At 37.6% G+C, this 12,731-nt stretch overlaps 1 protein-coding gene across 1 annotated transcript in view; it reads right to left on the bottom strand.

Moving 5' to 3' along the window:
* Positions 1-270: 270 nt before the first annotated feature.
* GUCY1A2 (guanylate cyclase 1 soluble subunit alpha 2) overlaps positions 271-12,731 on the bottom strand; it is a 143,397-nt gene continuing 130,936 nt past the window's right edge. Inside the window, exons 7-8 of the mRNA XM_061374456.1 lie at positions 10,564-10,718; positions 271-1,202 (exon numbers count right to left, since the gene is read on the bottom strand). Coding sequence (XP_061230440.1) covers positions 995-1,202; positions 10,564-10,718 — 363 coding nt within the window. The 3' untranslated portion in view covers positions 271-994. The remainder of the gene's footprint in view (positions 1,203-10,563; positions 10,719-12,731) is intronic.

Here is a 12,731-nt window from a genome sequence, read left to right on the forward strand (position 1 = left end):
ATCAGCTTTTTAAAAAGTCCAGGACTTTTACCAAAATTCAATTTGGCTGATAATTTCATGGGAAACAAGCTCCACTGAGCAGAACTCTGTCTGTCAACACATTGACCTTCTACACTTCGTTTGCATTGCCCTGGAATATCTGGACATACAGCACTGTAGGACAAATAAATACTGAACATTATTTTATATAAGCAAGACAATGCTCACCTAAAGCTTTTGCACAATCAGGTAAAGAGACTTACCAAAATGGTGTGTTTTGTTTTTTTTTTTTTGTAAAATATTGTTATTTTTGTTGCCAAAAAAAGTCAAAAAATGACTTTTCCCACTTGTATAACAATAAGGTTTGATAAGTAGAATGTATGAAATATACAGTAGCTTCTTCTGAAAGCTATCTAAGTTCACTCATCTTACAGTATGTGGAATGTAATAATCCAGAAAGTGAAATATGTATAAAAATAGGTAAAATTACTACAATATTTGTATTGAGTTATAATTCCTCCTGACAGGAAGGTTACAACACGTTTACAGTATATGTATGAAATGTTTGTTCATAAAGTTAAAAAACATCATTACCTTACTGAGGAACACATTAAATGTAGGAATGCATAATCAGAACTGACTCTCAATTCTGCTTAGCTGGTGCAAATCTACAGAGAACCATCTTCCTTTCTGCACAAAACAAAACCAACCTCTGATTTGAGAGCTGGGATTTTTCTCTGTTTTGTTTGTTGTTTGCCATAGAGGGGCCAGACTGAAGTTTATGAAAGAAATTCCTCTGGAAGTGGAAGCATGTTGTTTAATTTTTTTTCCCTATCTCCACTTTGTTACTGACAATGATCACCCACCTTTTTAAATGATTATTGCCTGACATTACATGGAGCTTTCACTGCTTGTTCAGAGCATGGCAGTGAAACAGAAAGAACCTCCAACTCCCCTGTCATGACCCAGTTCTGGGCTTGTGCTTTTTTGACAAGTCTTTGATCTGCAGCAGGCCTCATAGGCTAGTCTCCCGGAGGAACATGGTGCCAATGTTGTAAGAAACCTTTCTCATTCTGGCAGATGAGATGGAGGGTTTTGGAGGCTTCTGACCACTTCTGACCTCGAGGAAGTAACAGATCCCAGGAATTTCCTTTGGAAAGTTTTCTGGAAGCTCTTCACGGGAACGAGGGATGAAAACAAAATTTTCTTCCTTTTTCAAAAGCCTGGAAAAAAAAACAAGACAAAAGGACATAAAACCTGTAAACCACAGTAAAGAAACATCTCTCTGGAAGAGACTGATCCTATGCATTCCTAAATAAAAAATTACTTGAAAGTATTATGTTACACCCAAAAAAGGCACAGGATCCTTGGCTGATACATAGTAACCTTGCATCACCAACTTCAAGGAGTTTTGTTGACTGCAATAAGCTAAGGATATGGTCCAAATAACCACATTCTCTGAAAATCAGTGTCAGGATTCAGAAAGTTGTATATCAGAAAGGGAATCAAATTTATAATTATTTTTATCCATAATGTGCATTTGGCTCAGTTAAAACACACCAGTCTTGGGTAGATGTGCAGAAATTAACATTTCAGGGTGATGACTATCACCACATCTCCTACTGGAAAGAAGGGATGAAGGTGATGGTCCTTGGAAGCTCTCACAAGGTGGTCATTTTGTGACCTTCTTGTACTCAGTAGTATTGTATTTCATAAATTGGTGTCAAACACAGCAAATACAGCTTCAGTAAAAACCAGAATCAAATCTGACACTATTCATCAGAGGTACCCAAGGGTTTAATATGGGATTCCCGGCTGGGGTCAAAAAGGGATACAGGTTCACAGGAGCCATGAAGCAATGAAGTGTCTGGCTAGATCTGGATTGTAAAATAAATAAAATAAGTCTATACATTTTCTTTTTGTTTCCAGTAAATTGAGTAGGCATATTCAATCCCTTGCAGCATTGAAAAGAGCAGTTTTTAGGTAATGGTAAATTCTGAGCACAGTTGGATATACAAAAGTATTCATCTTATTTTCCACTCCCAAGACATTTATTCTTTCTCTCAATCAATTTGAAGACCAAAAACATCAGTGGGAAGGTCTTTATTAGGTTCAGTGGATTTTGCAATAGGTTGCTTACTTAATGTCTCAAAAGATTACTTCTGGAAAGTAAATGAATGAATGAATCCTGTTGCCAGGCAAATTTTCCAGGATTCTCAGCACATCTAAAGGCACTACTTTACTGAATGTTTTTCATAAGTTTTGGCTGAGACAATCTGTGTGAGCTCTTTGAAATACAAAGTCATTTTCTTCCCAGCCTTTAAATAATGTTACTTACAAATCCAACAATGTTTCTGCCTTTGAACTTCTGTGGCAGTCTTTGTTTAGCATGCAGTTTGAATGTCATAATCTATTTATGATGAAAATACTGTAATCTTTTCTAATTTGCGTGAGTTTGTACAGGCCTCTACAGAGAAGCTTCTCTTATTTCTTCTTTGCAACACTTGCAGTAAATATTTTGAGTTTTAAAACTACAGGCTTAATAAACTGAAATAACTCTTTGACGCTTCCCAAATTAGTTTTCTGCAAGCAACAGTTGAACTTTTACAACTTTCTGAGGTGAATCTGTAAGCTTTTGCAGTAGTCATTCTTCTTCAAACTGACTCTTTGCTATGGAGCATCTGGCCTTGCTAAAAATCAATGGTTTCCTTTTCAAAGCCTAACATTACCTAATTGTAATGATAGTTACACAAGTCTGAAACTGTAAAATATAGATATATTCTTTGATTCAGTTCAGGGCTGGCACTGAGTTTAGTTGATATTTCACGCTATTTTCCTCATGGAACAAAAGTGCAAGTTATTAACTAAAGGTCTTATGTTCACTTGTTTTGTGAATTGTAAGTTGGTTGCAATTAAATGCTCCGGGAGGGATGGGTGAGTAAGCAATTATTCCTTTGGAAATCCCTTCACTACTGTGACTTGTGATAGAATCCACATTCCTATATTAGACATATTGTTTGAATCAGCCTCATACCATAAGAAATTGGCTAGTCAACCTTTACCGGGATAACAAGCTACCAACCAAGCATGACAGGAAACCTTCTTTACCAAATGCTAATGGAAGCTACTTATGATCATACTCTATCCTAGTAAGTTTAGCTTATAGTTTTAAGAAAAAAAATAATTTGCTGTCTCTTGTAATATTGCTATTAGAAGGACTTTAATCAGGACAAAAATGGCCTCCTGTTAACACTCTCCTAAAGAACAAGTTCTTCAGATTCCTTAAATATATTGGTCCTGACATGTGGTTTCCTAGGTTGAGAAAGAGGTAATGGCTCAGATTTCTTATGCTTTGTGTACGCTACAGAAATAAGTTATCTGCTAATCCTCAGTGCATAGCAGTGAGGACATTTTCTGCAGGTACCTTCCTTCCTAATTTTAGACCAATTATTAGGTTAAAAAAGAGAGTAGCAGTGAATGGCCATGGCCCAGATCAACAGCCCTTGCTAAGTTTCTTGTTATCCTTTTCATGGGTACAAAGAACCACAGATACTTCTGCCAAGGAGCTGAATGAATAATGCACATTCTCAGTGAGGGCAAGGCTGAGCCGCACAGTTTTATTATCACCCCTCTGGCTCAGGGGAAGAGCCAGTACAAAACCTTCTGGTCTGGAGGCTTTACTGGGTGGTGGCACCCAGTTCTGTTTGCCTCACCCTGTGGACCATTAGCAGAATACTTTGTTGTGATGAAGTCGGATTACCTGTTTTGAAAGTCTGAGATCATAATCTATCCTTTACCTTGAGGAAATTTTATGGCAGCTTCAACTCTACATAATGTCCCCAGATTGTCCTATAGTTGTAGAGCTTAAGTCGTAGTTACACAACCTCCACAGTTCAGCAATATGCATATAAAAACTATTTGGAAAATACTGCAATTTATATCAGCTGTATTTCCTGCATCAGTTCTATTGTAAAGGATATGCTTATAGTAGGTTATTCAAAGGCTCAAAATTCTATGTTCCACTCAAGTGGTTGGATATACAATTTACAATTCAGTGCTTAAATTGTGAGGATTGGGATACCTAAGCATTCGTATAAATTGCCTGGAACCACGTCTGCCCTCAGCTTGTCTTCTTTGTTGAAGTTTCAGAAGAAGAATTTCTTAAAGCTGATTTGTTGTTAACACCTTCCCTCCTAAGCCAAAATCTTCCAGAACTGTTTAAATTCTTGTTCTGTCCCTTCCCTGCTGGAAATACTGGAGCTTTTAGACAAAAATAAATGGTATCTGAGAATTATCCCACTGCTTTTATCATTTTCAGTTTGCTCATTAAAAAAAAAAAAAAAAAAGTGTTAGTACAGAAACAGAAAATGTGGCTATTTTCTAGTGGAAAAAAAGAAGCATTTCAAGGTCAAGAGGTCTGTGCATGAGTGAAAATTGTGATCATAGTGGGAATCTTGAAGAAGCTTTTAAAAGCTGTAGCTCATTTTTGCACGGCTGGTATGATAGGTAATTTTATTTCAAACTATTTTGGCAAGAAACAGTCACATCTACAACACTGAGTTCCTATATTCAGAAAATGGACTAACAAAGACTTGTTACTGAAGAATAATTTATTGCAAGGACCTCTGTGCTGAATGCATGCTTTCCACATGGTTCTTGCTCTGTCCATGCCCATTGGAAAGCAGTAAACCTCTTTATCTCTCCATCTCTCAGAGACGTCAGAACTTTGTACTTATCACTGTGTGCTGTGAAGATTAACTAAAACTCACACATAAAAAATATTCTCAGACTCAGTAGGAAGGATGGTTGCAAATGGTTTGCGAATTCTTTTGTGAAAGTGGCATAACTTGCTCCATCTTCTCCCAAACAAGATGCAATCACAAATTGGATCTGTTTAAAGGGAGGAATATGACAGTAAGAGGAGCAGCTTCTTAGCATCCTGGAGTAGCAACTCCATTGGAAATACAAAAAAGACAATACAGATTGAGAACTGTATTTTCACTGCTGAAGGAATAAATGATTACCACATGTGCTAACTCAGTTCTAGCACCGGTGCTGAGGAAGTATTCACCAAGCTTCAGTATGCTCCGATAGCCGGAGTTACACCATGAGGGCTTCAGAGAACATGTTGCCTGCACAGTGCCTAGAAACCTTTGAAACCTCCTCCCCACTGCTGTGACTAGTGCTTGTAAACTGCAAATGCCATCAGGTTTCTCCAGCTGCAGAAGCCCAGCACAGTGCATAGTTTGGAGTGCTCAGGGGCCTGCCTTTTCTCTTGCCCTTAACACCAGGTTTGTTTTAAAGGCCACCTTTAGGCCATGCAGTCAGGCAAAATCTTTCCAGAATCCACAGATAGTAAGGAGGAAGCAACTGATCCCCATGGTGATGCTTCCTGTCCTCAGTCAGGGTCCTCCTCTTGCTTGCCAACCTTGCCACTTGCTGTCACCTGACTGTAGGAGCAGTTCAGGAGCATCAGCTTCCCCAGAACGAAGTGAGGTATCTCCACCTGCACAGGTTGCTCCCTTCTGTCTTCCTCAAGCCCTCCACAACATGTACCTTCTACCACAGTTCCTAAGTGCCATAAACTGATACACATATATGTATATAAAATACATTATATATAATAAACTTCAAAACCATGTTCATATCTAATTAGATATGTAACATGACAATTACAGCATTTGCTGGTTCAATAAACTGTGTAACATGAACATTATATTCAAGTAAGATTTTAACAACAGCTAAGTACTTATTCAGCTTTGTGTTTGCATATATAAATTTTAAGCTCTGTAGAATGAAGTTCCACATACCTTAAATAATAGTCATGTTATGATGGGATTTGGCAATTTGCTGAATCTGAGTTTAAAAAGCACCCACTCAGAATAGAACTTCAATGCAAACTTCTTTCAGGAAAATTGTTTTCTATAGACAATTTGAACAGTATTTCTGAAAGAAATACAATGAACTTCAATAAAGGAGCATGCGCACCGCCTTCCTAATTATAGTGTACACCAAGAAAAGCAAACTGGCCAGGTCAATATTCTATAAATATTACCTTTCACAGGGATAGCTATCAACAGAAAAAAGTTTCTTTCCACCCTAACTCTTAAAGAACTGTGAAAACTGTAGCTAACCATGTTCACATACACCTATTAATTGGTAAAATTAGGAAAATATAATGAATGGCTTCCCAGATGGGTTATACACATTCTGTCTCCTGATGGAGTGCTGATCCTTTTCTCTGTGGTGACAAGCATTGGTCACTTCACCAGCTGGGCATCTGGTTTGATAGCATATAGCAGCTCATTTCTTTCCATATGAATTCATGTTATAATTATTACGGCATTCATTAGAAAAATTGGCAGACTGCTCATAAAATACACTGTATAAAGGTACAAATGTGCTATTGTAATGCCAAAAATCAGTGCACTTCTTTCTAAATCTAGTAGCTTTGAATTTTTCCCTCAGTTTCAATACAAACCAAAAAGATCAGGAAACTGATAAAACCCTGACTATGTCTCAATCTAATTAATATCAGATTGCACTTTATATTTTTTAAAAGTATGGAAGTTAATATATTGGTGGTTTTCTTCATACACATCAATTGTAATAAGATTATGAAAGGAGTAGGTATGACATTTTTAATGCAATGCATTGCATATCAAATGAAGCTGAGCATGGTGGATGTCAATCAGTGACTTTTAATACCTTTAATAAAACTTCTTCCATACAACATTCTGTGATAACAGTTTAAAACCTATTCAAAATTCTGCAGGTTTTAATCAGTTTTAAAAGCTGAGGGGCAATTTTTTGCAGATAAACCAGCAGTAACTTCACCCAGCTCAATATGAAGGTACGCTTGGTTGCTTTCTCTCCTAAATCACATAAGGATGTAGGACATAGGCTGTTCATTGTTGCCTAAGCTCAGGACCCACGTTTATTGCCCAGAATGTAATCATGGAAAATATCTGCACCCAACACTTGATGCCAGAAGAACCTTCTCCACAAGAGAAATACATGCTGGAAAAGACCAGAGACGGAAAGAAGGAAGAGAATTCATTTTAAATACAGTTACTTGACAAACAGCAACAATTATGTTTACCTGCTTTTGATAACTGCTTAGAGATCCCAAGGCATTATGTTGTAATGCTATTAGGGAAACAGGATGAATGTAGGTACATTATATTAATATCTGATAAAAATCATTATTTAGGCTGAAATAAATAATTTTAAAATATTTAATCTCTCTTCTGTGCTAAAGAAGAGTCTCATGAATCTCACTGTCCTTACTTCCTGAGTACGGAAAATAGTGCAATTTTATTAAGTTCAGATTAATTAAATAAACCTTGAGCTGGATTTGCCAGTTTGCTAAAGGAACAAAGAATGTTTTATTCTTCTGTTATTCCTTCCCAGCCACATGTTTAAACTGGGACCAGTCTGAGATCCTCCACTTCCTCTCCAGTTTCCACATGTTTCAGTGGAAATTTTACTAGTGCTGCTCCAGAACTTTCATTTTACGATGCTCAGTGATTCAAAGCAATTGGGGATCTGTAATCCTTCAATCAAAAGACCTGTCTGAGTCAAGAGAACAAGATATTGTGAACCGAAGTCAGCTCTTATCCTCAACAGCTTCAAAGGCTACCTCTGTAGAAGGTGCTGTTTCACACCGCAGAGCTTTGCCCAGGCAGGTGTAACTGGAGCAAGGCTGCCCCAGGTTCACTGCTGCTGCTAGGCAACACCAAATCTTCTATTTATAATTTTAGACTGATTCTTACACAGGCTGATTATGGGCTCACAGGGAAGTGTCTGAAATCTATAACAGGCATTCTGAAGCGGCATTATAATTTGAACGCTGATGATGGTTTATAATGCATAATCTGTACTGTAAAATGAAAATACTGATAAGTATTAGATGTGTTCCCAGTAACTGCATGCTTTGTAAGCACAAAACTTTATATCACAGTTTGCATTGGGGGCATGGTAGACACAAACATACATTGATAAATGCCAATAGGTAATTGAAAATTCTGCCATTTTCATACTGATTGTAGAGTTGTCTACTTTGGAAAACACCGCTTCTTAGATAATAAAAATATTAACTGAGTACACAGCAGCACAGTATGATCAAATAGAAGCATTTGATGAAATATATATAAGGTCAACTATAAACACATCTAAGTTTGCAATGAATCACTTTATTTATACTAAGCAAATTATACACTCCTACAAATTATATTTAAGCAAAGTTATATACAAATGCATGAGATCCTTCTTTATTTAGGTAGTACATGATGTTCAAACCCCCTAGATCACCTTCAGAAGCCCTGAATAATACTGCACAATAGAGCGTTTTGTAATTGCAGTCTCTCCTGACCACTATGTCAGCATGTCAGCAGTGTCATTTCCTGACTTATTCCCTGTCCTTATGCTTACAACCATGCCAGGAGCTATGGTTTGAAATACCCTTTCTAAGTCTCCCTATGCACATTTATTTTATTTTCTTACATAAATTCTGAAGCATGCAAAATAAACTTGTTCCTTGCCTTTTCATCACTACTTTTAGCCATTCACAGAATCATAGAATGGTTTGGGTTGGAAGGGACCTTAAAGATCATCCACTTCCAACCTCCCTGCTATGGGCAGGGACAACTTCCTTGAGACCAGGTTGCTCAAAGCTCCATCCAACGTGGCCTTGAACACTGCAAGGGATGGGGCAGCCACAGCTTCTCTGGGCAACCTGTGCCCTCATAGTGAAGGATTTCTTCCTTATATCTAATCTAAACTACTCTCTTTCCATTTAAATCCATTCCCCATTGCCCTGTCCCTACATGCTCTCATAAAATGTCCCACTCAGGATTTCTTGTAGGCCCCTTTAGGCATTGGAAGCTGCTCTAAGGTCTCCCCAAAGCCGTCTCTTCTCCAGGCTGATCAAGCCCAACTCTCTCAGCCTGTCCCCAAAGGAGAGTGCTCCAGCCCTTGGATCACCTTCATGGCCTCTTTGGACTCACTTCAACAGCCCCACATCCTTAGGGGGCCTATAAGGACACTGGGGATGGAATCTTCATTAGGGACTGTAGTGACAGGACAAGAGGTAATGGGTTAAAACTTAAACAGGGGAAGTTTAGATTGGATATAAGGAGGAAATTCTTTACTGTGAGGGTGGCGAGGCACTGGAACAGGTTTCCCAAAGAAATGATAAATGCTCCACCCCTGTCAGTGTTCAAGGCCAGGTTGGACACGGTTTACTGTGAGGTGTCCCTGCCCATGGCAAGGGGGTTGGAACTTGATGATCTTAAGGTCCTTTCCAGCCCTAACTATTCTATGATTCTTACACTGGGGCCCCCTTAGCTGGATGCAGGACTACAGGTGGTGTCACAAGAGCAGAGTAGAAGGGGAGAATTACCTCCCTCAACATGCCTAACACTGTGCTGGGTCTGTGTTTCTCCCACACAATAACAGACGATTGTGTGAATATGTTTCTGCCCACTTCATAATTCAGATTTTCTGCCTCTTCTTTAATTAGCTATACTTGCTCCTTTCTGTAAATCTGATATCAAGTGAATGGCCTTTTCAGAAGAATGTAATTTTATTCACTAATTTGAATTACTTTTAACTTTAACTTCTGTCTCATTTATATTTTAGCATATCAGGCACTTCCATTCTTGGATGAAGAAATTCCATTTTAAACTTTAATTTACATAGATAGGTATGGGGATAAAATGAATACCGAGATTCACAGTTCTGTATAAGAAAAAAAAAAAAAGGAAAAAAGGTACTGTCTGAGCAATTGCATGCAGATTAACAGAGAAACAGTCCCGACACCTGAACAAAACCACACATCAGAAAATTACTTCAGATACAGAACACTGGAAAAAAGAGTAAGATTGAGATCTCCTGCCAAAAAAGTGAGTAAATCAGTAACAATGCAAGCAGCAGAAATTCTAATAGTCAAGCTGTCAAATTTGAACAATAAGGAACACCTCTTTTTATTTAGGAGGTGCTCCTCATAACCAGATTTAATCAAGCCTTGTCTCTATTTGCATAATTTCTTCAAAGTTCTAGGGCTGGTGCTTTGCCATTTTCAGTCTTTTTTCCTACATTAAAAACATGCTTCTATCAAGTGTCTCTTTACAGTGCTACATCAGAAATTTTGTTTTCAAGAATGCATAAAAACTCTGAAAGCTTGGCTTCACTGGTAAATTAAAGACTTTCTTCTGAGCCAATGGGAATATGCTTCCTTCCATGAAATGTGCCTAGCAAGTGGAACTCAAATCATTAGGCTAAAGCTGTAATAGTGCATAAAATTATGGTGCCTTAGGAGACATCTCCCATTTCTTTCTGTTACATGTTATTTTAGGCAGGAATGGTTGGCCTTCCTGTTATGTTTTCTTGCCTGCACTGCCTGACACCTTTGTGCATTCTGATGCAAACCTACAAACTAAAGACTGACAGCCCCATGCAACACCTCTTTCCAGTTGTCCTGGTGCTCTGATAACTTTCTATGTGATGAGGACAGAGCGAGTTACAAGATGTAACTCAAAGCAGGTTGAAATAAAAGAGTATGTAAAGGCTAAGAGGACTTACTGGTATGTGGTTGGACTGACATTGATGCGGCGTGGGTGACTTCCTGACTCGAACTTGCTTGCAAGGGTGACATTGTTCCCAAAGAGACAGTAACGTGGCATTCTTACACCAACGACACCAGCCAGCACTGATCCTGAGTGAATGCCTATCCTCATCTGGAAAAACATGAGAAGCATGTCAGTCTGTTTCTCTTGTGCTGCTCAGGGTAATGTCATTAGCACTTATTGACTAGCCAGTCACAGCAACCCTTTCAAAGAAATAATAAACCAAAGAAGAAAGAGTGAAGGGGAAGAAAACATGCTCTCCCATTCCTCTAGCTTAAATCATATGCAGTTAAAAGAAGAACAAAAGATGGTTATCTTTTCAGTAAAACTATTGTCTTCTTTGCTGAAGACAAACAAAACAGGGATCATAAACAGAATAGGATAGGATCACCAAGAGTTACTGCAATATCAGCCATCAAATTACAGAAATAGATACATTATAGGGGGGAATTTTTGCCACTTCTTCTAACACAGGCTTTAAAGACTCAAATTTTCTCAAAATGGCAGAAAGAATAGCAAAATAGAGTTAATGAATATGGCATTTTTATCTTCTTCATACTTTTTTTTCTTTCAAATTACTCAAGGTCTAGTGTCTTTCTCACTTTGTCAGGCTGAGATAATGCAATGGGGTAAAGATGCTGAAGATTAAGGCACTAATTAATGAAATAATTGAATTTACCTCAAAATAAGGAGGAATAGATCCCAGCAAATAAAATAAAAAAAAAAACAACCAACCAAACAAAAACCAAATGAGACGATTTAGCAATTATCTGCTGTAACTGTCTGAGATGTAGCAATTACATAGATGTGTAAAGTTTGGAGTCAGCAACCCATTTTCTTTCAGAGTGAATAAGCAGATTTATTCTGCACACATTTTAGCAACCAATTGTGTTTGCCAAGAAAATAATTTTTACAAATAGGAAGTCATCTTTTCTCGTTAATTTTCTAACATTGAAAAATGAAAGTAAAATATTTATACCTTTCGAGGATATTCTAACTCATAGCAACTGGACTGCTGCAAAATATGAAATAATGTAAAGAAAATAAATAGCAGCTACTAAAACAGAGGGTCTGAAGGGGTATTAATGAGTGATTCAACTAATACTATACTCAATATTGCCATTTGACATAATTCACAGTTATTGCACTGTGCTTTTGTCTTTCAAACCCCATTTTTTAATAACACAATACATACTTACTCTAATACAATTTTTTTTTATTTTATTTTTTATGCTAAGACAAATGCCAGCATTTGATAACCTTGGTGTGCATAAAGTCCTATAAACATGTGGGACCGCACATCATGCCACTGAATAGATTTACTCCCATGTGTTCAAGGTTTCTACCATGAAGCTAAGCACCCTTTTCATTTTGTTCCTCTATGTCACAATGGGTATAGCGTTATATCTGCTATATGCTAAGCCCATGTGCAACCTAAGAACATGTTCTGCGTTCAGTGCAATACTACTTACAACGTTCTCACAGGTAACATAAAATCTTTAAAAAAATGCTGTTAATTACAGACTAGGACTGTATTATGTTTTCTGTTTTAATTTGTGAATAAATAACACTTGAATTTAATTGAACTTTCAAACCTTTACTACAATTTGGAAGGCAGCTACTGAAATCCTTCATATACTCTACCCTATCAGACTGAGAAGAACTCACGAACTTGCTTTGGCTTTGAACATCTGTGCAAACTCATCACACCTACATTATTATGGTCAGGTTTTGGGGCATGAAGATTTCCTGCTTTTGCTACAATGTACATTTAAACTCTATTGTTCATTGCCAGTGAAAAAGGTGTTCCTGCAGTCAAGAAGTGATCAAGCAGCCTTCTGGGTATTAGTGAGGTCAGTACCTGCCCTCAGCAAAAGATTACAAACAGAAGGTCTTGCTCACAGAAAAGCTTTTCATAAATAATAAAGAACTTATTGACAATGCCTTGGTTTTGAGAGACTGGAGAACAATCAGTTATTTTGCACACAATTTTAAGAACAGAGTTAATACTACCTATCTGTTCCACTACTACTGCACATTTATTTAGGAATCATTAAAAAATCACTTGTGACCTCTTCTAAGGTACATTCAACCACATGTGAAGGCCTGATTGAAACTATAAGA

Source organism: Neopsephotus bourkii, unplaced genomic scaffold (assembly GCF_033783945.1).
Source record: "Neopsephotus bourkii isolate Nb327-2 ecotype Australia unplaced genomic scaffold, CSIRO-AGI_Nbou_v1 NB_1638, whole genome shotgun sequence".
Lineage (NCBI taxonomy): Eukaryota > Metazoa > Chordata > Aves > Psittaciformes > Psittacidae > Neopsephotus > Neopsephotus bourkii.